The 27,981-nt window shown below is 46.6% G+C and overlaps 2 protein-coding genes across 2 annotated transcripts; both read left to right on the top strand.

Annotated features, from left to right (window-relative positions):
• Positions 1–1,330: 1,330 nt before the first annotated feature.
• LOC121300369 (pre-mRNA-splicing factor SPF27) lies at positions 1,331–4,837 on the top strand. Its single transcript, XM_041228945.1, has 7 exons — positions 1,331–1,448; positions 1,998–2,090; positions 2,261–2,331; positions 2,520–2,681; positions 2,891–2,941; positions 3,261–3,341; positions 3,793–4,837. Exons 1-7 carry the CDS (start codon positions 1,356–1,358, stop codon positions 3,917–3,919), a joined length of 678 nt encoding a protein of 225 aa, XP_041084879.1. The 5' UTR covers positions 1,331–1,355; the 3' UTR covers positions 3,920–4,837.
• An 806-nt stretch (positions 4,838–5,643) lies between these two features.
• Positions 5,644–27,470, top strand: LOC121300000 (E3 ubiquitin-protein ligase TRIM33-like). The gene is given in 21 exon segments (XM_041228315.1): positions 5,644–6,304; positions 14,774–14,892; positions 14,973–15,120; positions 16,279–16,411; positions 18,228–18,344; positions 18,650–18,764; positions 19,045–19,191; positions 19,600–19,717; positions 19,845–20,074; positions 20,076–20,159; positions 20,521–20,691; positions 21,083–21,283; positions 21,508–21,640; positions 22,335–22,398; positions 23,200–23,338; positions 23,644–24,005; positions 24,224–24,347; positions 24,783–24,857; positions 25,454–25,606; positions 26,903–26,953; positions 27,041–27,470. Coding segments are annotated over 21 exon segments (3,519 nt in total). The 5' UTR covers positions 5,644–5,679; the 3' UTR covers positions 27,251–27,470.
• Positions 27,471–27,981: the final 511 nt, after the last annotated feature.

Genomic DNA, 27,981 nt, shown 5'->3' with positions numbered 1-27,981 from the left:
TGATAATGCTAGATGTTACAAAGTAATTACTGTTTGAATTGCTTCTTCATAAAACTGTACCACAGTTCGCCCCCCCTCCAATGTGGGAGACATGAAGCTGTTACAAATGAGAACACTAAAGGATTCTAATTTTACATGACGTCACAGCGATGTCACAGCAATATCACAATGATGTCACAATAAGGGTTAGAATGACCCGCACACGTCATCACTTTATAGATTATTATTAAACATGCTTTTACCAAAGTGACTTAACAGAAATTCAACAAAATACACAAATAATAATAAAGCTTTTAAATGTTTCTTATAAAAACAGAAAACATTAAAATAAGGATACCTAGAGAAATGGCAGATGAAAACGAAAACAAAAACCACAGGAGACCTATAAAGGCAAATGAAGAATTAGAAGCATTTCAAATACAAACTAACTAACTAATATAAAATAACACCGCAGAACAGCCTGTGTCGCTTCCTGTCACTATGAGGGAGGGAGCGCTCGGGAGAGCTGCTCCTGCACACACAGCGCAGTCTTGTCTGCAGTGTGTCACTATGAGGGAGGGAGGGCTCGGGAGAGCTGCTCCTGCACACACAGCGCAGTCTTGTCTGCAGTGTGTCACTATGAGGGAGGGGGCGCTCGGGAGAGCTGCTCCTGCACACACAGCGCAGTCCCGTCTGCAGTGTGTCACTATGAGGGAGGGGGCGCTCGGGAGAGCTGCTCCTGCACACACAGCGCAGTCTTGTCTGCAGTGTGTCACTATGAGGGAGGGAGCGCTCGGGAGAGCCGCTCCTGCACACACAGCGCAGTCTTGTCTGCAGTGTGTCACTATGAGGGAGGGAGCGCTCGGGAGAGCTGCTCCTGCACACACAGCGCAGTATTGTCTGCAGTGAGGGAGGGGGCGCTTGTCTGCAGTGTGTCACTATGAGGGAGGGGGCGCTCGGGAGAGCTGCTCCTGCACACACGCTACAGTAGAGCCGGCTGCGCATGCTCTCAGCACAGCTGACCTCACACGCCCTCTGCTGGTCTGGATTGAGTCGCTGCGCTTTGCCAGCAGTAACTATGGCGTCGCTCCACCACGACTCTCTCTCTGCGCATGTGCGCTCTGCCAAAAAGGGAAGGGGGGGGGATGGGAAGGGTGGGGGGGGAGGGATGGCACAAGGGAGGGGGCGCTCGGGAGAGCTGCTCCTGCACACACGCTACAGTAGAGCCGGCTGCGCATGCTCTCAGCACAGCTGACCTCACACGCCCTCTACTGGTCGGGATTGAGTCGCTGCGCTTTGCCAGCAGTAACTATGGCGTCGCTCCACCACGACTCTCTCTCTGCGCATGTGCGCTCTGCCGAGTTGCAGAAGGGAAGATGGCGGGCACCAGCTCGGTTGCTGGAGAGGTGTTTGTGGACGCTTTGCCTTATTTTGATCAGGGATATGACGCTGCTGGCGTGCGAGAGGCGGTAAGGAAGCGGGAGTGTTTTCAATGATAATGTGTGTTTGCCCCTAAGAGGCTCTCGTACCCGGAGGGGTGATAGATTAAGAGTCAAGCCGCGTCGCGTGTGTTTGCTTTGATTTCTTCCTCTGGTTAAAGTTGCTTTATTAATATTGTTGTTGTTTTTTTATGAATTGTTCATTCGAGACTCAGAACAGGGCGAAACTGTTCTGTTTTGGGTCGTGTCTTCACCATCTCCAAAGTAGTGGCGAGTAGCCTGGTCCCACACACACAAACCCTGGAGAGGAAACATGAGCTCAATTGATCTGCGGCTACTGGATCCGTGTGTCGGTGATAGTAAAACTCGCCTTTGTTTAATTGTAATGTTTTACACGCAGTTTGAAATGCATATTCACCCAGTGTTTCTAAAATAATTGCTTGAGATGGATTATCACTTGCGTGCTTGTCGAGGGAACTAACACGGAACAAAACGAGAGGGTCTCCAGTCCAGACTGCGATACTCACTGCACTGGTTGGGGGTGCTGTGGGGTTAACCCACTCGCGTGTGTGTTTCCAGGCGGCCGCACTCGTGGAAGAGGAGACGCGGCGATACAGACCCACGAAGAATTACCTCAGTTACCTGCCCACGCCTGACTTCTCTACCTTCGAGGTGAGGTCAATAAAAAGCTACCCATTTGCCTTTTGTAATTATGCTGGGGTGAATCACAGTCTGGAGTACGTGATTCAAGTGAACCCAGGAGCACTGAATGAAGAACAGGCTGTGTGCCCATTCTCCTGGCTGCTGTACCATTTCAAGTAACAATTCGCTCTCTCTCACAGACAGAAATCATGCGCAATGAGTTTGAGAGGCTAGCGGCCAGGCAGCCTATGGAACTCCTGGGCATGAAGAGGTATTGGTTTTGTATATTTCAAATTGCCTGTTTGAACAGTATGTGCTAGCCGGTGCATAGTACTGTTAACCACAGAGCTAGCCAAGCCCTGTTGAGAATTGCAAGGGAAACGGTTTTGCAGAGCCCTGCCTGTAGGGGCGTGACGAGGTGTTCAGTAGGGTGATGATGGTGTGTCGTTGTTGTTGCAGGTATGAATTGCCGGCCCCCTCGTCGGGACAGAAGAATGACATCACGGCGTGGCAGGACTGCGTGAACAACTCGATGGCACAGCTTGAGCACCAGGCGGTGCGCATTGAGAACCTGGAACTCATGTCTCAGTACGGCAGCAACAGCTGGAAGCTGTACAACGAGTAGGTCCCCACATCGCCTTTCTTCAGGGTCGCTGCAGTGAACCCAGGCATCCTTATTTAATGGCATTGTCTGGTTGTCAAGACCTTGAAACCAGATTTCAAATGACCCCTTGTTGTTTGTCTCGGACCCCACCCCTCGTTTGAAAGAGCGCGTGCCGATGTGACTCGTCCCTGTACTTCCAAGTAAAGGTGTTCTTCTCTCCCTACAGAAACCTGATGCACATGATCGAGCTGTCGCAGAAGGAGCTACAGAGGGTCAGGTGGGGGGCCGTGTCATTTGTAATACCCAAACACAAGTTATTACAGAATGCGTTTGTGTTGCGCTCTGCCATTGGCCTGTCACGCAGGCATTTGCACGAAACTTTGCAGCTTGCATGCTTTTCAGCGAGGGCCTCTGCTTGATGACGAGCACTTTGACAGTTAATTGCATACGTGATCACTATGCATTCCTGTCCTCTTGCAAACCTCAAACAAACAAGACGGTGTCTTGCGACCGACCTCGAAGGTCATTGCTGCGGCAGTAGCTTTGGAGGCGCCTTTGGTTTTGAGATGTGATTTCTGATTCTTTTTTCACGGCAGGAAGGAGATTCAAGACCTGAACTGGCAGAGGAAAAATGACCAGATGAAAGGTGGAGCCAAACTACGAGAGCTGGAGTCCAAGTGAGTGTTTCAGGCCTGTGTTCACTAGAAAGGATGCAGAGGAACCCAACAGGACACTTTACAGTGGCAGCGAAACTGTACTCGGACCCTTAAAATGCGTTTAGACTTCAAACTGACCCGAGCTGGCTTGCAGTCCTCCTTGCTAGACATGCGACAACAAACGGATATTGTATAGCACAAGCGTTTTCTTTCTGACGAGCTAGAAAAAGCATGACGTTTATATCTGTATAAAGTTACCAGTACGTTATTGAACTAGAATTGCTGATCCAAAAAGCAGTATTTCTCCTCTTGTGTGCTCCCTTTGTATACTGTGTGCTCCTCTGTCTTCGCTATGAAATCTGCAGTCACCGCTGAGATTAGGGGAGTGGTATTTGTGGGGCCGATGCAGTGGCATTAGAAATGACTGCCTGTGTGGCCGCTGACCTGCTTGCCTGTTTGCTTCTCTCTGCAGCTGGGTGTCGCTGGTCAGCAAGAACTACGAGATCGAGAGAGCCATCGTGCAGCTGGAGAACGAGCTCTGCCAGCTGAACCAGCAGCACGGGGATGAGAACAAGGAGAACATCCGGCAGGACTTCTGAGCGGAGAGAGGGAGGGAGGGCACCTCAACACACGGGGCAAGCACCTTGCATGTGCTGCTGGACCACACGCCTCCCCGCTCTGCTGATAGGGCAGGATTGTACACAGCGACAGCATAGAGTTCATTTGCACCTCGCAGCTTGTGTGTTAATACCACAGCCCCCCATATCTTGGTGGGACTGAAGGCTTTAATAAACATGATACAGTCTTGCAGAAGTGTGACTAACATCCACCCCCGTGGCTTCAGGCACAGTCCCTCTTTTCTAGCAGTTTGACAGACCCTGATCAGCACTGGTCTTCCCTCAGGTCAGTGGTAGAGGCGCTGGGAGGGGTCTGTTGGTTGTCAGCCTCCTAGTTCTAGCGGTAACACCCCAGCCTACAGTGGAACTATCTTTTAGCGGCACTACAAGCTAAACGATGAATTTTATAACCGTCCCCCCAATCTCTGTCACTTTTATGCTATGAGTTATCCTAGTGCCGTTGCTTTTTATTATATAAGTTTTCTGAATATCCAGAAAAGAGAAAGTATAGCACACCTGTATCATCACTGTATGTTAGCTGCTTTTCTAGAAGGTCTTTAAATAAAGTTTTTTTTTTTTTTAAGCTTCTTGTTTGTGTAACACATTATGAAGTGTGACAGGTCCTGTGTTTTTCCAGATACAATTTTTATCTGTTGGTGAAAGAGTACAATTACTTTGACTGCTGAGTATGAAATAAAACAGTGAATTGTGTGCCCTGCATATGAAACCTACAAATTTTCTGTAGCCTTGTACTTTAGCATAGTGATCGTTTTCCAAAAAGCCTATGCTAACACTCATCATTTTAACAGAATTAAAAAGCCTGCATTTTTATTTGAAAAAAATAATGATTTGAAAGGAGGTTATTCTATTGGATAGGGCTCTTGGATTGTGCACCAATGTAATTAAAATAAAATCTAAAACAAAACACAGAGAGGTCCTATTCAACTTTTTAAACAGTTAAAGATGACGCTGTGTATTGAAGCAGGGGAGTAACCCACCGCGAGAAACTTGGGTGCTTTGAGTTACTGACCCGACAAGAAACCGCTCTGATTCCGTTCACGTCCTTTGCCAGTGCCTCTGATCGCCCGCCTGCTTTAACAAGCGTCTATTAGTTTGGTTTGCAGCAGTCGTTTTGGTGTCTAGGTCTTTGTGCAATACAATGTGCTTGATGTCAATCAGGTGCATGCAGTTATGTCTGACTGTAGGTATCTGGCACGGTGCTGTTCTGAGTGGTGACGTGCCAGCCATTCTGAGGCTTCTGATTGGTTGGCGGCACACCCTGGCAGAGACCAATTGCACTGGAATTCTTTTTTTTTGGGGGGGGGAATAGCAAACTGTGCCACCTAGTGGCCCAATGTTTCATTGCATATTTGACCATTTTAATCTAGCACCTGACAACTGTACTCAGCTGCAGCTGGTCTAGAGGGTATAGCTAAAACTCGCAGCAGCATAACACGTTACAGAAATAAACTAAATAAATAAATCGAGCATATTACTACTGCAGTATTGACAATGAATGCATATTAATATTGTGCGTGTGCTGCAGTAATGTTTGCTATAATCTCGAGTTGCGGCACTGGCATTTAGTGTCCCGGGCATGTTGAAAGAGGCCTCTAGCGGCGCACAAGCTGCAAAGCAAACCCCAGCCTGGCCGGCGCGCCGGGATCGTCACGTGACGTCATCGCGTCGGCGCGCAGTTTTGTGGCTGCGTGGAGCGTCAAGCGGTTCAAAGAGGAAGGAAGATGGCGGAAAACAAAGGCGGAGGGGACGGCGAGAGCCCCGAAAATAACACCCCAGCTCTGACTGAAGAGGACCCCCCTGCCCCGGCCGGGAAAGAAGACGAGAGCCCGGTGACCAGCGAGCCCGCGGCGAGCGGAGCGGAGGCCCGGAGCCCCGAGGAGAGCGAGCAGGCTCCGAGCGGAGGAGTGGAGAGCGCCGCCAGCGGGAACGGCAGCCCCGGGGCCGCGGCACCCCCGGGCTCCGGCGAGGCTGAGGACGTGCCTGCCCGGGAGGCCGAGGAGGGCTCTGCCCGGGAGATTGAGGTGCTGTCTGTCCGGGAGGCTGACGTGCTGTCTGCCCAGGACACCGACGTGGTGTGCGTGGAGGTGGTGCCAGCCCCAGCTCCTCCGGCGACTGCAGTGGAGTCTCCCTCTCCCATCCTCACCGCGCCGGCGGCTCCCCCGGCCCCGGCTCTCCCGATCAACCTGCTGGATACGTGCACGGTGTGCAAGCAGAGCCTGCAGAACCGGGACTGCGAGCCCAAGCTCCTGCCGTGTCTGCATTCCTTCTGTCTGCGCTGCATCCCTCAACCGGAGCGCCAGCTCAGCTTGCAGCTACCGGGCCCGCACGGGCAGGAGATTCAGCTCGGTAAGCATATATCACGAAATACCGAGTCCGCCGGCGGAGGAGGTGTTTTGAGGATTGGGGACGCGAGCACGCAGTAAGGGGGGTGGGTGGGTATGGTTAAATACATTGTGGATTGTGTTTAAGAACGGTACATGAATAATGTTAGCGCAGCAAAATCTCTTGTTTTATGCATGAATTAACACGAATCTGTTGCCGGTTTAGAAGGTGCGGGGCTGAACTGCTGTATCTATTGGATGTCAATGCATGTTTCAAAACCAGAGGTCCGGAGCGCCAGCCGCTGTGTTTGTGATTGCTGGGTGTTGATGGTCAGGTCGCTGCATTTCAGGAGCTTGCACACGCTGTCATGCCTTGCTGCTTATTCTGAACACGCCAGCGCAAAGTGTGTTACAATAGCGATTCAGTGACGCATTTTATATTATTATTATTATTATTATTATTATTATTATTAACGAAATATGAAGACTTAAACAAACAGAATATTTTATTGGCAGAGCAGCGCTTTCACAATCAGTGTTGCGGTCAATAGCTTTTTTTTTCTGATTATTCGCTATTCATTTTAATCCATTACAGAACCGCTTACCACCAGAAAGCTGTAAGCGTCTCCTGGCGGTTCGTTGAAGTGATTCGTTTTGTAAATTGCGTGTCTTGTTTGACAGGTTGTGTAGGCTTGCTCAATAACGCCTGTGACTGCAGTTGAAAATGATTTGAAAAAGGAATTGGAATTAAGTGGGGGGAAGAAACCCCATGTTGGCACTGTTCAGGATAGGAGTATTGAAATGAAACCGCACATAAGCGCGTTACTGTTAATCACCTGCACCCAATAAACCAGGCCGGTTCTGCTGCACCAGATTCGCCTTGGCTGAGGGGCTTCACCTAAAACTAGGGTTTATTAACTTATTAGTAGTTGCTTCTCTTTTGTTGTTGTCATAGCTACAATGGGTATCTAACAAAGCTGAGCAGCTGAGATGACCCTAGCCCATGGCTAAGAACATTCAGTCTACCAGCATTTGCGTGCCTTGACCCTGATCCGGTTATCCTGAGGGGAGGGATCTAAAAAGCCCTTTTCTAATTGCTCATGGGGGCTGCACTTGTAAAGTTGCAATTGGGGTTTTCAGAATTTAAAAAGGAGATCAGGCTTACTTTTATCCAAAATACCAGGATCGTTCTGATTCTACTGCGAAGATGCACTTTGAAACAATCGTGGAACACAGAGATGTAGTTCTGAATTTCGATGGGAAGTGCGCACTGTGTTCATATTGGGTATTATTGGACACGTTGCACATGTTTAAGTTTTGTGTCTGTGCTGGCAGAGAGACTACATGAGCTGCCTGATTGAAGATTTTTTTTTTTTTTAGTGGTATAGCTTTTATCAAGAACAGCTTTCCATTTGTTTACATGCTGTCCAATATGCTGTTTATTTATTTGAAACCTGTGCTGTGTAGAAATAGATGTGTGGAAAATGACATATCTTTACTGTGAAACATCATCAATGGAGCATCCTTCCAGCAGTCCTTCTTTACAATGGCATCCCTCGCTGCCCATCCAGCAGGTCCATCCCATTGTGGTTCTAAATCGTAGGGTGCTGCCCGAGGCTCCGGCAGGTCGGTGCTCAGATCCCCCCCTTCAGTGGCTGGTACGCTGCGATTGATAGTGTGCAAATTAAGAATGCAGGCTAGAATTCTGCTGCATGCTCGTAGCGGGTTCCACGCACAGGTAATTCAGACAAGCGCGTCCTGTTGTGCGTCTCGTGTCGGCAGGGGTGTTGTTGAAATGATCCTGCATTGCTCCAGTGGGATTGGCATAAGGTGTCATTAGCCAGGGTAAATGTGAATTCTCGTTAATTTTAATATAAATATGTAAACCTGTGTATTAATGCTCCTGATTATCACCAGTCTTTTCTATTTTTAAGTTGGGTTATATCAGGGGTTGGCAATTCCAGTCCTGGAGGGCTGGTGTTCCTCCTGGATTTTGTTCCAGCTGTATCCTAAATTAAATAATTGGACCAGTTGAGCTTCTAATAAGAACTAATTGGTCCAATGAAGTAATTTAGGGTACAGTTGGAACAAAAGCCAGGAGGGACAGCGGCCCTCCAGGATCAGAATTGCCCACCCCTGGGCTATATCATAAATAATGGCCCATTTAAGAGAGAGGCTGTAAACTATTAACACCTACTTCAGAAACCAGGTTTGATCTTCATGATTATTTGCAGTCTGGATAAATGCAATCCAACAATGGCGTTTTCTAATGGAGCATAACGATCCAGATCAAAGCAATCTCGATCACAAAATATAGGATTCCAAAATCCAGATCATTTTTATCCAGATTACAAGTTTTGAAAAACCGACTCCAGAAAATGACAGGCGATGTCCCAGACTCTTGGGTTTTACTCCATGTTTTGAATTCCTTGTCTGTATCTTACCATAGTTTGTATCTTCTGTTGTTGGTTATTTTATCTGAAATGTTTGTTGCCCGAGAGGAGATTGAGTAGCAGGAATGCACTACTCAAATGCACTCGCGCAGCACACACACGCACACAGTCGCTCTCTCTGTCTATATATATATATAATCTGTAAGCTGCTTGGAGTGTTGCCAAACAAAACTGTTTTTAATTGAGTAGCCCTGGATTTGTGAGGTGTCAAACAGCTCTGTATTGGAATAACTGTTTTCTCTGCTGATTCTGTCTGTTTCAATGGACAATTATATCTTATTGGGCCAGTTGCACAGTCCAGCTCTTTGCGTTGAGTCCCCCCATGCATGCATTGCCCCTTAGTTAGGATTCTTTCATAGTGTGAAATTTGGTACCGATATTGTGGTTGACCTGCAGGACTGTGAAGGTAGCGGCTGTGAACTGCTTCATTGTTCGCTGGCAAGAGTCAGTACGTAACGAGACTGCCAGATTCTTCTTTGTTAAAGTACAAACAGATATTCCTCTATACTGTGAAGTGAAACGTGACCCTGGAAATGTGACGGGGGCAGTCTGCAATGAATTTTTCTGTATCTGAAACTGGCCTCTGTGAAAAGACCTCGAAGGGGATTCACAGTGGGGTTTCTGCTGGCATTGTGAATCGGGAGAGACGGGTTCTCCCCAGGCCTGGACTGCTGTGCATGCTGTCCGTCTGCACGAATCAAACTGTGATTGTGTTTTATCAGACATGTGGTTTCCCTGCACAAGCTCTGCCCCTTCGTTCTGATTGGCTAGCCCATGTCCACGGTCACACTTCCTTTGAAGTGAAGGTGCTAGGGCTTATCCGGCGAAGTGCTGTTTTCAGTTAATTCCTGAGTTTATCTTGTGGGAAAGAAACCTTTTGTCGGGAGACTAGTCAGAGTGTCTCTTTTTGTAGTTTTTAATCTAGATTTCTATCTGTCTGGTTGATCAAGGCACCATGACCTACGAATGGTTCAAAATAACTTAGGGTTGACACAAGGTTAAGTGACCTTCCCTGTGGGGAAAGTAAGTTGATTTCAAAAGAAACAATTTGCCATGTCCTCTTGGTTATAAAAATCAGAACTGCTATGTTGCTCTGGTTCTCATGGGTTCTACAGGCTTTCAGTGGCCAATGAGTCCGAGGAGGGCGCGCACATTTTGCCCAAGGATCAGAGAGTAATTCCAGTTTTATTTATATAGCGAGAGTCATAAGAAATCCCATGTTTTTTTATTTGAACTGCTTCTTTGTCATATAGCAACACTTGGTACTGTAGCACAAGCGCAGTATATATCTTTTCTTGCTGTTAACAAAGCGAGGATATGACTGCAGTGCTTCTCCCAGTGAATCATGGTGGAAAGTACTGGTGGGTCGAGTGGGAGGGCATGGACTCAGAGCTGTGACATCACTGGCGGTGAATCAGCGCTTATCTGTCATCACACAGATGACTGTGATTCAGAGTGTTTTGTAAATTCCACTGGTGATCCAGCACAGGTGTGAGTGTGTGATGATTCAGTCAGACTAACTGTTCCTGGATGACTTCTGCTGTAGGTCACAGGCGCTGGAAGAGCTGACCGGCTCATTCTACCATATCTATTTACGTGTGCCAATACCACAGTGCTGTTTTAAACCGTGCGCTGCAGGACTCCAAGTGTTTTGAGCTTTGCGTGTTTGTCAGTGATCCAGCACACGACTGTGGCTGCAAGTTGCACACTGTCTTCTACTGTGGAATGGCTCGGGTTTAAAAGTGCGCTCCATGCGTTGGTTTGGAAACAAACCGTGACTGTACACTGCAGGTTGGTTATATAAAAATATCGGCTCCAGACAGCATGGAAGCAGACTGCTTCTACAACGATTATCTGCAGTCCATGAAGACTTTTAAATGTACAAAACCAGTCGTGACAAGAGCCTACAACTTGTGATGCATGCCTATAAAGTTTGCTTCAGTGTGTTTCAATGGATGACCGTTATATTAGTTTACTGTTTAAATGTTAGTGTTTTGTAACAGTTTGCAGTGCTCCCCTCTGTCTAATGAGGGGTAGAGGGGACTGAGCTGGTTTTCTTAATTTAGGTGGCGAGTCATTAGAGGATACAGTATTTGAGAGGATGTGTGGTCCTGTGGTTAAAGAAACAGGGTTATAACCAGGAGGTCCCCAGGTCAGAGCCCAGCTCAGCCACTGACTCGTGTGATCCTGAGCAAGTCACTTAACCTCCTTGTGCTCCGTCTTTTGGGTGAAACGTTGTTGTAAGTGACTCTGCAGCTGATGCATAGCTCGCACACCCTAGTCTCGTATCTTGGAAAGCGCTTTGTGATCCACTATGAAAGGTTCTATATAAAAATTGTTATTAGTTGAACTCAGAGTTGCCGTCACCGCAGTGGATGAGGAGTCTGCTTTGCAGTTTAAATTAAAGTGGGAAGCATTACCTGTGAGCAGAATGGCATCGGATCATTGTTTTCACTAATGGCTGATTGCTGCTCGTGGAGACGCTGCTGTAGGTAGTCTCCTGGTCTGATTGCACAGTTTTATTTCACTCTGAAAATGTACCTGAAGTTCAAAAAACAATGTCCTTGCCTTTCTGATGTGGCTGAGAGCAGACTGCTGCTACTGGCAGTGGCAGCATTATCCCTGGCACTGCTGTGGATTCACAGGTCTCTGTCCTTCTTGAATCTAACATTGAAAAGACTGAGACACCTGGTTACAACTCCTGGGATTCCCTAATGATCTATTTAAACGTGATCTATTATTATTATTATTATTATTATTCAGCAGGCTTTACCTTGTGCAGAAAAAAAAAAAATTAAAATCACACAGCTGCCTCGCCGATCTATAATAACAGTAAATTATGATGATGTAGCCTCTGTGTCAAGTACAGGTGGTTGTCCTGTATAGACACATCTGCACTTGATGTGTAGTGAACAGCATTGTGTGCACCTTCCTTGTTTCCTGGGCTGCAGGTAACCAGTGCAGACCCCTGCGTCGCCTTATTTCATTAGCGATGTGAAAGGACTTGCATGGAATCTGAATGCGTCCTTTATCCTCCCTGGTGGGGGTTTAATCAGGGCCTGAATAGCAGCTTTGTGAGCAGACCTGTCAGTCCGGCAGCGCTTTGTTACACATCCCGGGGAGGGGCTGTGAGACCTGTCAGTCCGGCAGCGCGGTTCTAATTGCTGTGTGAAACCCTTTTTTTGTTTTTAGTGTCATTGAAACAAAATCTACATCCTGGTTTCTACATGAAGACCTGAAGCTTTGAGAGAGTGGCTTCATGCTGCCGTTTGGTACGCAGCTGTATTCTATGATTCTCTAGGTCAAGTTTGATTTGTGGTTGGTCCCAAGAAAAAACGTTGTGGTAGGAACTGACACTATTAAAGCCTTACATCAAAGAGAATACTTGTGGGACTGACTTTCTTTTTTCACTGGTTTTATAAGCCTGGTATGCTGGTATTCATTATGCAGTGCTGTGCTCTATCACTCTCTCCCTGACTGCAGTGGTCTCCCTGACTGCAGTGTTTCTGGTATTCATTATGCAGTGCTGTGCTCTATCACTCTCTCCCTGACTGCAGTGTTTCTGGTATTCATTATGCAGTGCTGTGCTCTATCACTCTCTCCCTGACTGCAGTGTTTCTGGTATTCATTATGCAGTGCTGTGCTCTATCACTCTCTCCCTGACTGCAGTGTTTCTGGTATTCATTATGCAGTGCTGTGCTCTACCACTCTCTCCCTGACTGCAGTGTTTCTGGTATTCATTATGCAGTGCTGTGCTCTATCACTCTCTCCCTGACTGCAGTGTTTCTGGTATTCATTATGCAGTGCTGTGCTCTATCACTCTCTCCCTGACTGCAGTGTTTCTGGTATTCATTATGCAGTGCTGTGCTCTATCACTCTCTCCCTGACTGCAGTGTTTCTGGTATTCATTATGCAGTGCTGTGCTCTACCACTCTCTCCCTGACTGCAGTGTTTCTGGTATTCATTATGCAGTGCTGTGCTCTATCACTCTCTCCCTGACTGCAGTGTTTCTAGTATTCATTATGCAGTGCTGTGCTCTATCACTCTCTCCCTGACTGCAGTGTTTCTTGTATTCATTATGCAGTGCTGTGCTCTAGTGCTGTGCTCTCACTCTCTCCCTGACTGCAGTGTTTCTAGTATTCATTATGCAGTGCTGTGCTCTATCACTCTCTCCCTGACTGCAGTGTTTCTGGTATTCATTATGCAGTGCTGTGCTCTACCACTCTCTCCCTGACTGCAGTGTTTCTGGTATTCATTATGCAGTGCTGTGCTCTATCACTCTCTCCCTGACTGCAGTGTTTCTAGTATTCATTATGCAGTGCTGTGCTCTATCACTCTCTCCCTGACTGCAGTGTTTCTGGTATTCATTATGCAGTGCTGTGCTCTACCACTCTCTCCTTGAAGTGGGAGGGCTCTAGAGTTATACAGTTAGTCCAAAGTCCAGCATGCATGAGGAATATCAGGATTAAGCTGGTCAGGGCACGTGAAATCCTACTGTGGAGAGATTAGCAAGCATACAATACTAGGCTTCCAGATCATTCACTAGTTAATGCATCTTACTGGTGTTGGACATGACAACGCGACACAATCTAGTTATAATTTCAGTAAAGAGAGCATGACTGCCCTCTCAACTAAGTGGTAGAGCTCAAATACACCGTGCTGCATGTGAGTCTCTTGAGCGTATTTATATCTGTAGAAATATTCCTGAATTACTACCATTTAATTAAGATCCAGTTTAGCATACAAACTGTGGTTCAGGTTTGTCAGAAAGCAGTGTTTCCAGTTAAGATTCAGGATTTCATGAGGACTTTGCATTGAGCATGTTAAATGAGCCTAGGAAATGGCACAGTAGTGTGATCTCATCAGCTCCAGTGTGGATTGCTGTTTTCTGAGCCTGGCTCGGGGCTCCAATGGCACTGCACTTCCTCCAGCTACAGCCAGTGTTCTGTAATAACACTGCACTCTGCTTGTGGCTGCATGAAAGGATCTGGCTTGAAGCAGCTCAGACCAGCTGGAACCGGTTCATTCAGGACGCAGCTGGTTGCCTTTGTGCAGCTACATGCTTGGTGATCAAGTTAATACAGGGACACAAAGAAGTATTTCTCTTGCTGTTCGTGAGCAGCAATGAGCCTGCACTGCTGTCGTGCTGCTTAGAAATCTGCTCCAGCCCAATAGCAGGCTGCATTCACTTCTGATTCCCGGTTCTGTTCATGGTGTGTGACATGGTTCCCTTTTCAAGTACGAAATGTAACCGTTACCGCAAAACATTTTTGATTTTTTTAAATTCTTGTGTGTTTAGTTCTGTCATTCCCTCTTGTCACGCATGGCTGCTCTTCAGTACAATCCAGTACTAAGAGATCTGGATGGTATAGACTCCTGCCACACGTTGGGTAAGATTAGGCAAAGGAAGCAGTTTTTTTTTTATTCACTGCTAAATGGTGTGGTAATCCTGTCCTGCAGTTGTTCATCTGCGCTGCTAACTGTCACTTCATTGTGTAAGAGCACCAAGAGATGCAGCTGTGCTCCCCTGGGGGGTGGGGGGGCTGGCTTCCTGTGATAACTGCAGTTTGTCGAAATGCAGCTTTGCAAATCCTGAGTTTCTTACAGCGCTGCCAAAACTGGGAGGAAGGTAACCGCGTTCCCCCAGGGAAGCCCTTCACACGGAGGAAAGCATTGTGCTTACCAATCGAACAATGATTTTATTGCGCTGCAGTCCGCCTGCTTCCAGTGGCTTTCTGTGCATGAGCGCTACTTAGAATTTGTGTTGGTGAAACTGCACAAGAATGCTTAAAATTCACTTTATATGGCCATATTTAATATATATATATATTTATAAAAATGAATAATTAAGGTGGAAAATGTAAGTGCTGTAAACATGTGTGTTTTCCGGAGAGTGGAGTGAACGGATCATGCCCACTCCAGCAGGGAACACGGCACGTCTGTTTTTGCTTCTGCTGTGTTGTCTCATAAAAGCAGTGCTCTTCGCTGGTGCCGCTCGGTTCTTTATCTGAAGCTCCTTTGCTTCTCCCCTGTCTCTGCAGTGAATGTGATGCGGTGCCCAGTGTGCCGGCAGGAGTTCAAGCAGACCGACCTGGTAGATAATTACTTTGTGAAAGATACCTCTGAGGTCTCCAGCGGCTCGGATGAGAATTCAGCGCAGGTAAGGGCGCTGTAGACGGCGATGGGTGAGTCCTGGGCGCTGGGTAGCGGCTCTCCTCACAATACGCTGTGTCCCTGCAGGTGTGTACGAGCTGCGACGACAATGCCGGCGCCGTGGGCTTCTGTGTGGAGTGCGGGGAGTGGCTCTGCAAAACCTGCATAGAGGCCCATCAGAGAGTCAAGTTCACCAAGGACCATGTGATCAGGAGGAAAGATGACGTCTCTGCTGGTAAGCACAGCCGAGCAGGTGCTGTACCTGCGCACTGTCACCCTCGGATGCTACAGTGTTATTTGCTTGTGATTTAAATTAATCCCAGTAGTTTCCTTTGTAGCTTGTACACGTGACAGAGTGCCCTCATACCCGCTTCTAGATTTTACTGTCTGTGCAATAATCGAGACCTGTGCAAAGTGTAGTGCTGCCAAACACCTAAAGACTGTGAGTCTGCTGCGTGTCTGGCAGCCGTGCAGCTGCTGACCCCCCATTCCTCTCTGGTTAACACTGCCTGGTTGCCATGGAGACACACTTGGAGTTTTCAGGACCATTGATCTCCATGATTACACACCAAAAAAATCTGCAGCCTGCTCATGCACCCCAGGTTATCTTATGGTCTTGCGGTATTATTTTTTTTTTAGTTTGTGAATATCCTTTTTTTGGGGGGGGGGGGGTTAAAATAGAAAATGCAAAGTCTAAGTGTATGAAAACGTTCCGTTTCAATGTGCATCCAGTTGAGCAAGGAGAGGGGGCGGGGTGTGGTGCCAGAGTGATTTTAAACAGACCCCACTGAACCTGCATGCTGTCGCTCGGCACCTCTGTCTCTAACAGCGTTGCAAGTGGATTCTTGGCTATGCTTTGTACACGCATGCAAAAGGATTCGTTCGACGCACCTGGCAAAGCACTGCAAATATATTTTGTTTTAAAATAATGGATCTGCAACAGAACAAACAGCTAAATATTTTACCCAAATTGAATACATGCTTTCCAGAATGACATGATTAAATGGAGTTGAATTTTACAGTTGAAATTGAATCAACTGCATAACCTGCGGGTTTAAATAGTGTCCTGTAATCATAAAATATGTTTGCAGTAGTTCCCAGAAAGGACCGTATTGCCTGCAGAACAGGAAGTGATTTAGATACCAGAAAGTTTTTCATGAGAGAGCCAGTAGAGTTTGTCACTAATAAGCAGTGAGAAATTCATTTAATTTCCTTTTTAATAGCTTGTGGACATACCACCTCTCTACCACTGTGACGTTACCATTGCTGCATTTGTCTTGGCCTTGGAGGCATTGGTACAGATTGAGGTGTGGGGTGCTGACCTGTATCTGAGATCCTGGCACCTCGGGATCTTTTCTTATTGATGTGTTTGTTCCGTTCTGTTTCTCCACAGAACCAGTGGGAACCTCAGGGCAGCGGGCTGTGTTCTGCCCGATCCACAAGCAGGAAGCTCTAAAGCTGTTCTGCGAGACCTGTGACCGGCTGACTTGCAGAGACTGTCAGCTGCAGGAGCACAAGGAGCACAGGTACCAACCCCAGGGCCCTGCCGCCGAGAAACGAGACGTAATCCTGTCTCTGCAAAGGACTTTACTACAAATCGATTTGTTCCAGCCAGAATAAACAGGATTTATATAATCCTGTTAAGGCGTCAAAGGTACACCCTGATCCCCGGGAGTCCAAAACCAGTAAGGATTGATAGCGCCTGTGTGCCAAGGGTTGGAAACTCAGTGTTGAAAATGGTTAAGTGAAAATTTAAGCTCTAGAAATATTTAATGTAGACGTCACTTCTGGCTTCATGTTATCCTCCTTCCATACAAGCGTCAGACACTTTCAATCCCCAATCCAAACGTTTCGGCAGATTAGATTTTGTGATTTCTGCAGGACTCTTATCGAATATCAGAAGCACATTTCTGCATCTCTCTCTAGTATAATTCAGCTGCTGGTTTTATTTGAATATGATCTTGTCATAGTTGTGTTGTTTTTTTTTCTGTTGATGCAAACTCATCTTTTGCATGGATGGATGATTGTGTCAATATGCTGGTCGAATAGGCAAATTAACCACTTTTAAAAAGTAGATAACTTTTAAAACAGCTACCTTTTATTTTTAATGCAAAGTAATTCAAATTTGTCAATATTTGCCAACATTGCTGTTGAAAAAAAATATCTGTCACAACACAGGCTCCTAATACATATGCTTAAAAAAATGATGGCGTGTTTTTTTTTCTTGCCAAGCCTGGTTGAACTGAGCCAAATTGAACAGCTGCCAGTGACTGACGAAGACCTTCTCCAGTTGTCTTTCTTTCCAGGCTAATCAGCACTTGTACAGTTCAGCAGTGCTGTGTGTGTGTTTTGCAGTGGCTGATTGATCTGGCCGCAGTTTTATCTTCTGTAATGGCCTTGTTCCCTGAGAGTGCTGGCTGAGACGTTGGCCCTTGCCCTTTTGTGCAGGGAGGTCGAGCCGTTATCACAGGGCACAGCTGTTGCAGATGTAAAGAGAATGCAGTGTGTGTGCTCTCAAGGCTTTGGACAGCTGCAGTACCCCTTTCACACAGACTCAGAACCGGCAGTGATGCGGCATTTTGGTCTGTGTGAATTGCCAGTACCCTCAGAGAGCCTTCTTATTTTATGGCATTTCTGAACCACCTCGTATTAACTGCCTTTGTGAATGCTGTGCCGGTACTGAAGCGCTGTAGTGGGCTTTGGAAACGTGCTGGACTGGAGGCTGAAGTGGAATCCTGTAGTGGGGTGTGGTGTGTTTTTGTTTTTCTCCCTCTCCGCTACACATTTTCAAAGCAGTGGCTTCACATTAACTCATTTTCATCATTCTTTTTTTTTTTTTTTTTTTTTTAATAAAACAAACAATTTTTTTTTAATTGGCTCATTCAAGCTGAGCAACATTACCCCTAACATTGCAAATTTAACAAAAATGTGACTTCCTTTCTTTCAATGTAACTAACTCCAACACGACAGCTCCAAACCAGTACTTGAATCAGTGTTAGATAAATGTCTGGTTCTCTGTTTCATGTGAAGCCCAGCTCCCCGCATCGTGATAAGTAGCTTTCCCAGGTTAGAGAGGATCCATCAAGCTTCGGAGGTGCTGACAGGTGGGAACCCTCCCTAAAGCTCGCCTCTCATCTCCAATCACTCCAAAACATTGCATGTAGTGCCATCTACTGGGCATGGAGCTGCACATTTCAATCCATCGTGTTTCCCACCAGCTCCACAGAGTGGTACCCAGATTACACACGTGGTGGTTCTCAATTCCAAACTCAATGGAAACTTGTCAGGTTGTATATAGAAGTATCCTGTGCACACGTCCCTCTCTCTTTGTTGTTCTTTCAGATACCAGTTTTTGGAGGAAGCTTTTCAGAACCAGAAAGGGATAATCGAGACCTTCATGGCTAAGCTTCAGGAGAAGAAGAATTACGTCCACTTTGCTTCCTCTCAGGTGCAGAGCAGGTACTAGAAACTGAACTCTCAGCTTGCAGGCTGCACTGCTTCATGGTCCAAACGCAACGGCAAACCCCAAAGCCCTTCCATTGACGCCTTGTTCTTTTTTTTTTTTTTTCTGGAAATACTGTATCTTAGACTTTCTCAACTAGCAATCGCTCTGATCTGTATTCTGTGTGATCGTATTTGAGGGGGAAAAATATGTAAAATTAAAAGGGGGGTGGGGGTGATATTGGGAATACAACATTTAAAATTACTGTGTGCGCCCAGATGCTACAATAAGTTATTTAAATCTGTTTTTTAATGCTTTTTAGGATAAAAGAAGTTAACGAAACTCATAAGAAAGTGGAACATGAAATCAAAGTGGCTGTTTTCACCCTCATCAATGAAATCAACAAAAAGGGAAAATCACTATTGCAGCAGTTGGAGGTACTTGTCATTTGAATTGGTTTGCAACACAGGGGCTCAATTTGCAGGATCATCGAATGTTTTAACTACAGTAGTCTTTTCGATGGCTGAGATGTTAAGATGAGTTTTTATTTTAGTTTTTATTTGGCAGACTCATTTATCCAAGCATGCTTACACAGGTGTTACAGGGCAGTGCAGGGCTACAATGCAAGCTTAATAGGCAAGTCCAGTGCATATTTTAGCATTGCAGTTTTGGTCATTTCTCCCCTGCATAAACATGGCTCTCTATCGCCCCCTCCAGAGTGTGACAAAGGAGCGCAATGTCAAGCTGATGCACCAGCAGCGTGACATCACCAGCCTGTCCCAGCAGATCATGCACGTGCTCAGCTTCGCCAACTGGGCCATCTGCAGCGGGAGCAGCACTGCGCTTCTCTACAGCAAGAGACTGGTAAGGACTGGCAAGGATTACCCTCCCCTTCCCATTGAAACCAAGTAACGCAAAGGAACAGTCTTTGTACTGTGTGGCTGTTACCACTGTTACTGTGTTCCACGCGAGAGAATTCTTGGAACGCTGTGTGAATTTGGACTGATTGCTGCTTTTCTGAGCCTCTCTGGTGAGCAGCAATCAGCGTTAGTCCAAGCCCAGTCAACATCAAGGACCCCCATCTGTGGATAGCTCAATCTAGAGTCGTGTGCTCTTTTTTTTTTTTTTTACCCAAGCACATGAAGTGTGTTCCATTTACTGTCTAATGCTTGATACAGTTGAAAAAATGACCATAAAATTGGAATTTGAATGCACAGCCATGCCGGGCTGTGTGTGATTTTGATTGGGTGTTTAAAATGTCTTTACCCCCAGATAACGTTCCAGCTGCGGCACATTCTGAAGGCTCGATGTGACCCTGTCCCTTCGGCGAATGGAGCTGTGCGCTTCTTCTGTGACCCCACCTTCTGGGCAAAGAACGTTGTCAATCTGGGTGGGTATCCTTCCTGGAGCTGTGCTGAGACTGTGTGGAGCCCAGCTGAACTCCTGGAGACATGCACTAAAATGAACAGTGTGCATGTGTATTGCTCACATTCGTCCCTTTTGTCCTGGTTTGTTAGGTAACCTGGTGATCGAGACCAAGCCAATTCCTGTCCACGCCCCGAACGTGGTAGTGGGTCAGGTTCCTAATGCGCAGAACCACGCAGGGAAGCACCTAGGGCAGATCAACCTGGCTCAGCTGCGGCTGCAGCACATGCAGCAGCAGCAGCAGCAGGCTGCCTATGCGCAGAAGCAGCAGCAACAGCAGTTACAGCTCCAGCAGCAACAGATGCAGCAGCAACAAATGCAAGCAGCAGCAGCAGCAGCAGCTGCGCATGGTGCAGCACTTGCCTCCGCACCCACGGCAGGGGGGGCCGCAGATGGTCCAGCAGCAGGTGAGTCATCTTCCCCCTCTGCTCGCCATCTAATGGTATACCCCGTTTTATATAGACTTATTGGCTTTTCTAATGTCCTGCCCTGTAGCAATTACTTATTATCTGATCTGCATTCTGTGTAGCCACTAGCAAGCTGATTTTGAGTTGGTAAGCTCAGCCTTCCTTATGGCTTCTTGGCAAATCGTGAGGTTTACTCACTGAGACTGGCTCCAGTGAAACCTGTCTCATGTCTGATCAGTTGAGTGATAGTGACCTTTATGTTCAAATGGTCTTTATGTAAACCGTTTTATAAATTCATCATTGAAGACACCAGGTCCCTTTACTGCTGGTGGTTGACTTTAGTATGACTTTCTCACAGCAGCCTCCCCGGCTTATCAGCATGCAAGCCATGCAGAGAGCCGGTATGAATGGAGCCGCCTACCAGGCACACCAGATGCGACTGGCCCAGAGCCAGAACCAGAACCGCATGCCAGGCGTCCCGCGGCACAACGGCCAGCAGTACCCCATGATGCAGCCGCAGCTCCAGAGACAGGTGACGTCTGACCCCGATGGGCTTGGGGGCTCTTTAGGAAGGGTAACTCCACTCCTCCTTTTCCATAATCCTACTGTGTACTGGGGAGGCAGGAAGGATTGCTACTGTCAAACACTCCAAGCATCCTCAAGTATACATGTTTAACTAGGTGTGTTGACAGAGGTGCAGGGATTCAACCAGGAGCAGCACTTTTTTTAATAAAAAAAACAATGCCCTAATCTTCGTATAGATGTAAATGGCCTTTTGTGTTCAGCATTACTGGGTGATTTTGATTATCAGGGAATTTGATGCTTGAAAACTGTAACGGGGCAGTGAGCAAGCGAGTGACCCTCGCCTTGGTTTGCTGGCCTTGCAGAAACCTTATGATCTGCTTCTCCTTGCCTTCCTGCAGCATTCCAACCCAGGCCACGCCGGTCCATTCCCCGTCGCTTCACTCCACAACAGCGCTGCCAACCCAACCAGCCCCACCACCGCCAGCATGGCCCACGCCCACCGCGGACCAACCAGCCCCTGCGTCTCCACCATCGAGCTCATCCCCTCTGTGACCAACCCTGAGAACCTGCCCTGCTTGCCGGACATCCCGCCCATACAGGTCAGTAGCACACAGCAAGGTCTTCCAGACTGGGGGACGGGCCTCTATGGCTGCCTAGTGATCACGTTGACTTGCCCGCAGTTTCTTTGTGTCTGCGAGATCTTATTTTGTGTGAAATAGTTCCACTTTCAGGTGCCCAATTCCAGCTGTGGAGGGCCATTCCTCTCCAGGTTTTAAGAGGTAAAATGAAATAAGCAAAACGCTAAATGTTCATTTTCCTGCAGCTGGAAGATGCTGGCTCGAGTAGTCTAGACAATCTCCTGAGCAGATACATCTTCGCCAGCCAACTTCCTCAAGCTCCCCTGACCAATATGATCCCATCTCCCGGACCCTCCGCTCTGTCTCCAGGGTCTGCAGGTGAGCCCTGTGAACCGTCTTGAAAAGCATGCTTCTGTAGAACCTCATTGAAGTGGTTTACCATCTCAAAGCATGCTTCTGTAGAACCTCATTGGAGTGGTTTACCATCTCAAAGCGTGCTTCTGTAGAACCTTGTGAAATGGTTTACCATCTCAAAGCGTGCTTCTGTAGAACCTTGTGAAATGGTTTACCATCTCAAAGCATGCTTCTGCCAGAAACACACATGCACTTTGTGTAAATAACTTGTATACAGAACATTTGACAAACTAACTTGCAAGTTGTCAGTTCCCTCAAGTGGGAGTTAGTGCAAAACTTGCAGGTTTTTAAAAAAAAGAAATATAAATAAATAAATAAACCCAATAATGGTGTGTGCCATTGTAGCACTGCCAACTGTATTATGTAATCCCAGGTGCCTGCAGAATGAGTTTTATTTTGCACCATACAGTTTACTAAGATTCTAGTAGAAACCTGTGCTTGTAGACCTGTGAGGACCCTGACACCTGTACTGAGAAAGCAATCCTACCTGACCTCACAGCCACTGAGCAGCAGTGCAAGGCAAACCACCCCAGCCACAGGACTTTGTGTAGCGCGCGACTGACAAATCCATCTGCTGTGTAAGGCTGCTGCACTGGTGTGTTGGGGGTGAAAGAGAAGGCAGTTCTTCATACTGAATTGGCAATGCTCTCTTCTGCAGGCATTTCTAATTCACACACACCAGTGAGGCCCTCCAGTACCTCCAGCACAGGGAGCAGAGGCAGGTGAGTGATGCCAGCCTAGCTTACCTGTACATTACTTGAACCTGTGGGCATGGTAGGACAGGGCTAGCTTTAAACACATTTCATTGTTTGGTCACTGGACCAAGCTCTGTCATTTTAGTCTTTGCATTGCAATATGTTTTGTAATATATGTTATCCAATACCCTCCTGAAGGAATACGCTTAGGTATCCTAATGAAGTGTGAGAATCCCCAGGAGGAGGTCTGTTCAGGCCACACTAATGCTTTATCAAATAAAACCACGGGATTCAGTTTTCTACTGTACTCCAGTCTGCTGATAGGGTTTGTATTGATGTCTAGTCTCATCGTTACACTGTTGTGAGGAAGGATGTCATGTCTACAGACTAGCCAGTGTGACGGTCGTCCCAGTGACGAGACTGGGCAAAGTCTATTCCTTTTACATAAAGACATTTAGGGAATGAACTGAACAGCTTAAATTCAGTAGATATGAAGCGCAGTACGACACCAGTTTTCTCTAATTATGGCAATATTTTGAACAAACTTTTAAACAAAAGCTTAGTATTGAAGCGGACTAGTAAAAGGACTACATGAAGTTCTGTCCTCTGTGAAAAGGGCATAGAACATTGTTAGATCGTTTTTTCAATGTCAGATCAATCCAGCTTTAGAGTAATTACAGTGGGGTCTATATTAAAGCAATTTATTTTTATTGTAAGACTCTTTCCAAGTGTAGTGTGTGTGTGTGTGTGTGTGTGTGTGCCTTTCTTGGCTGCGATCCTGAAGTAGTCTTAATAAATGTGGCACAGTCGCCCTCAATCCCTTTGCAGCTGTTCGTCGGGGCGGACCATGCCAGTGGCGGACGCGGTGAAGGTCAAGCAGGAGCCGGGGACGGAGGAGGAGTGTGGCTTTTCGGGGGCGGTGGTCAAGCAGGAGCGGGTTGAAGACGGCCGCAGGAGCGCCTGCATGGTAAACATCGCCTCCGTTCATCCTGGCTTTACACGCATTCCAGAGAGATATGCAGAAAGATCTCAGTACTTTATTCCTTAAATCTCTTTATCAGAGAAGACCTTGGCACTCGTGCTTGGTGCGTTATCCAGCTCTGTGCGTCTCAGTCGTCTTCAAAATCTAACTAGTGCACGTGAAATGCTTGAAAGACATTGAGTTGTACAGGCATTCCGTGTATAGTTCTAACACTGGAGGCTGTGCCCTGCGTTTCACAACTGTCCCTTCTACAGTGTGTGTGTATATGAATGTGTGCGTGTGTGTTTCAGATGAGCAGCCCGGAGAGCAGCCGGACTCCCCCGCTGGCTGCCCCGTCCTCGACCCCCCAGGAACCGGCCCCGCTGCGGACCCTGGAGGAGCACGTCAAGGAGGAGCCCAAGGAGGCGGCGGGGAGCTGCCGGCAGCAGGTGGAGACGACCGTGACAAACGGCAAGGGCTCCGTGCGCAGCTTCCTGCACCGCCCTCCCCGAGCCGCCACCGCCACCGCACACAGCAGCGAGCACAAGGACGACGACCCCAACGAGGACTGGTGCGCCGTCTGTCAGAACGGGGGCGACCTGCTCTGCTGCGACAAGTGCCCCAAAGTCTTTCACCTCACCTGCCACGTTCCTACCCTGCTCAGCTTCCCCAGGTAGGCAGAAGGACAGCCTGTTCTCCGCGGGGTGTACAGTCTGCTTGTCACGCTGTTCTTACATGCGTCTCAAATAAGCCTGTTTTGAGTTCTGTTTGAGTGTTCTGTTTTAAACGTTTTGTAAACCTATTGGGAATGCTATCATTAAATGGAGTGTTTTTATTCTTGTATACCTCTTCTATCAAGCATTCTGTATGATGTTCTACCTTTTCTCACAGCGGAGAGTGGATCTGTACCTTCTGCAGAAACCTGACCAAACCTGAGGTTGAGTACAACTGTGACAATCTGCAGCACAAAAAGAAGGGGAAAACCGTGCACGGGCTCAGCCCTACGGACCAGAGGGTGGGTATCGAGCACTGCAGTCTCAGGAGCACACTGCTTACCCAGACAGACAGAAGGCTGTGCGGTCAAAGGGGAGAGTGGGTTAATGCACCTCCAGGAGGGGACTGGGTTTGCAAGTGAAATGATTTAGAGGCTGAGGATCTGGTGGCAAAGTAACAAGTGGATGTGTTTTAGAATACAGCACAGCGCTCCTCCTTCTCTGATGTACAGATAAAAAAATTAAAAGCGAGATTGAGAATATGGGACTTTCACAATTTACTGTCAGCATGGATGGTGAAGAATTGAGGGAGCACTGTAAAGCGTATCTACCTTTTTGTACTGCAACTTTATTAACATGCTTACAAGGCAGTGTTGCAGGTAGCACATGACTGTCTTCCTTTCTTGATGCTGCTGCCCAGCACACTGTCTCCTGATTCTTCTGCACTTGTGTTTCAGAAGTGCGAGCGTCTCCTCCTCTACATCTTCTGTCACGAGCTGAGCATCGAGTTCCACGAGCCAGTCTCTGCTTCTGTAAGTAAAAGTGTCCTTACCCTTGGGTTCAGAGGGACGGGCGGTGATGCCCTGGCTCCCGAGAGTCAACGAGGGGCCCAGCGTACTGGTGCCAGTTTCACTAAACCGTTGGCTACCAGAAATCTTTTCCACCAGTTTCAAAAAACAACATTCAGAGAGAGAACAGCATCGTTCTTTCAGAAATCGGCTACACCAGTCTAAATGAGTCGCGCCTCTAAACGTTTGAATTTAACTGGCTTCAGATAACTAGCCATGGTTTGTGAAACTGACCCTGAACTTAAACTGTATTAGCTGTACGTTCCATTCGATTTGTATTTATTTTTCATTTTATCCTTGTATCTGACACCAGTGTAAAATCTACTTATTTTGCAGAGGGTGCTATGCAGCTGCACCAATGAAGAGTAATATATTTGAAATAGAGAATGCCTCAGGCCCCAGTGGTCCCTGCTGTATTGGTTCTTATGAAGTAGATGCTGAGTAAAATGCTTTTCTGTTTCTGTGATCTATTTTTCTGTAGAATTGTTTTTGTGATGGGGAGTCTCGTGTCTCCAGGGCTATCTTATAATTTCAATCCCTGCTGTGATTCTCCTCTGCAGATACCCAATTACTACAAGATCATTAAGAAGCCTATGGAACTGGCCACGGTGAAGAAGAAACTCCAGATGAAGCACTCTCAGCACTACCAGACCCCGCAGGACTTCGTGGCCGACGTGCGCTTGATCTTCAAGAACTGTGCAAAATACAATGAAGTAAGTGACTGCAAAGGCCTGTGTTCTGACAGCAGCATAGCTTTAGGGTATAGGCAGGCGTGGCAGAGCTTCAGTCCACTGAAAATCACTTGTATATAAACACTGCTTTAAAAACCCTGCTTTAGTGATGGTTAGCTGGAAGATGCCCTTTTACTTGGTATATATATATATATATATATATTATATATATATATATATATATATATATATATATATATATATATATATATATATTACCCCCCCCCCCCCCCCATATATAAATGACTGAGACTGATGAACTAACTCAGAAAACGACAGAAATGTAGTTATAGTGGGTGCATGTTAAAGCAGGGTTACAATAGTTTTTCTGTCCTGGCATTCGTTTTTGTGATCAATTAATTTTATTATTTGCAAAAACAGCAAACGTACCAGAACACGTCAAACCAGCTTTTTTTTTTTTTTTTTTTTTTTTTTAATGATGTAATCTCTATTTAAACAATTTAGGTTTAATAGCCCTAGAATCATGGGGCATCTGTGACTTTGTACCGTTTACCTTTTCACAAACCCTGCCACCCTAGCTGCAAGCATTGCTGGGGACGCTTTAGTTCAAGCACCCGTTTATAAGCGATTGTTCCCAGTCTAAGCGTGTTAATTTAGCTGTTGACAAGTATAGAAAATAATTAGACGTACACTTTGTGTTTTGATTTGTTTTGCTGTTGTGTATAATGGGTTGTAACGGATGTTGCCTGCCTGCCTGCCTGCCTGCCTGTCTTTCTATGCCTGTCTGTCTCTCTGATTGGCTGCTTTTGCAGGGCCGTTGTTCTACACTGTCGCTGTGCTCTAATGACTGGTAACGGATTCCTAAACAAGTGTTAGCGCATTGTTTTTATACCACATGCCAGGCGCTCTTGTATTTCAAACCCGTTTACATGCCGAGGTCTTGATGCCACATATTTAAATATTGACCTTTTCAGGTCTGTTCTGGCTTGAGTCAAAATCTACTGACACTAGTGTGCTGCTACCAGAACTGCAAACAGTGCCTTTGTTTTTTTCAAAGATGGGTGGGTGCACTGCCCCGTCCTGTCTGTTCCCTCCCAGCCCTCCAGCCAATTGAGGGTTTGGCTAACTGTCACTAAAATTGGCCACTAAACTAAATGAAAGCTGGCTGCAGGTACTGTTGGAAACTTAGTGACTATAGCAATCGGCACGCAAATAAATAACGCGACACGCTTTGGTTTCAAGTGTGTTTTGACAGCGTGTGGTATAAAACCTTTTTTTTGTTGTATTTTTTTTTTTGTTCTGCTATCCCTTTCCTAGATGTCTCGAATTATCCAAGTTTATGATGAGAAAACCCAGATTAATTTGCAGGTAAGCGGATTCTAATACGTTGGTGGAGGGTTCTTCCCAGCTCGCAGCAGTCCCTTGCTGATCCACCCCCCTCTCTGTGTGTTGCAGGCTGAATCTGAGGTGGCTCAGGCTGGCAAAGCGGTGGCATTGTACTTTGAGGAGAAACTCAAGGAGATTTACGGGGATCAGAACTTCCCTCCTCACCCAGAGGAGGAGCCGGAGGAGGACGAGGAAGTCACAGAAGATTCCGACGACGATTTTGTCCAGCCGCGGCGCAAGCGATTAAAATCGGAAGAGAAGCCGCTACACATCAAATGAGATTTAAAGGACACTTTCCAAGGACCCAAATAAGATCCACTGTGAAGTGCGGACCTTCTTAAAAGAGGAAAATCCATAGATGTGTACATGCATATCTGTCCTGATGGAGAATATGAATTTACTCTGAATGCCCAAAGGACAGCAAAGACAGTGTTAGTAGAATTTTTAAAAGTTGTACAGATGGGGGAGAGAGAGAGAGAGAGAGAGGAGAGGAGAGAGAGAGAGAGAGAGAGAGAGAGAGAGAGAGAGAGAGAGAGAGAGAGAGAGAGAGAGAGAGAGAGAGAGGAGAGAGAGAGAGAGAGAGAGAGAGAGAGAGAGAGAGAGAGAGAGAGAGAGAGAGAGAGAGGTTCCAGTTTTTTATTTTAGTTTGTTAAATGAATACTTGGTTCTTTCTATTGTAAATCGTCTTTATTTTTATCATTTAATATTAGTTTGTAAATCTGTTGTGAATTATGCTCTATGAAAGGCCCTGAAGACCCCAAGGTACAGTGTAAATTTAAACCTTGTAAAAAGGAAAGGCTTCAGATATATATATATATATATATATATATATATATATATATATATATATATATATATTCTGAGGCAGCATCTTATCGGATAAAACAGTGGACTGGATCTGCCTGGAAAATGAACCCTGAGATCACAAAGATTATGGGTGTGTCGAATGCCCCAAGGAGAATTTATTTTTGTGTCTGAGTGTTTCCAGCATCCCTTTTAGAAGACTGACC

This window comes from Polyodon spathula, chromosome 25, assembly GCF_017654505.1.
Source record: "Polyodon spathula isolate WHYD16114869_AA chromosome 25, ASM1765450v1, whole genome shotgun sequence".
NCBI lineage: Eukaryota > Metazoa > Chordata > Actinopteri > Acipenseriformes > Polyodontidae > Polyodon > Polyodon spathula.
Note: the sequence above shows the minus strand (reverse complement) of the source record. Positions and strands in the feature narration are given on the sequence as shown.

Bases quoted from the DNA above. Each gene is read 5' to 3' on its own strand.
- LOC121300369 (XM_041228945.1), top strand. From the start codon at position 1,356: ATGGCGGGCACCAGCTCGGTTGCTGGAGAGGTGTTTGTGGACGCTTTG. The intron at 1,449-1,997 runs GTAAGGAAGCGG...GTGTGTTTCCAG, and splicing joins CTGCTGGCGTGCGAGAGGCG to GCGGCCGCACTCGTGGAAGA. The intron at 2,942-3,260 runs GTGGGGGGCCGT...TTTTCACGGCAG, and splicing joins AAGGAGCTACAGAGGGTCAG to GAAGGAGATTCAAGACCTGA.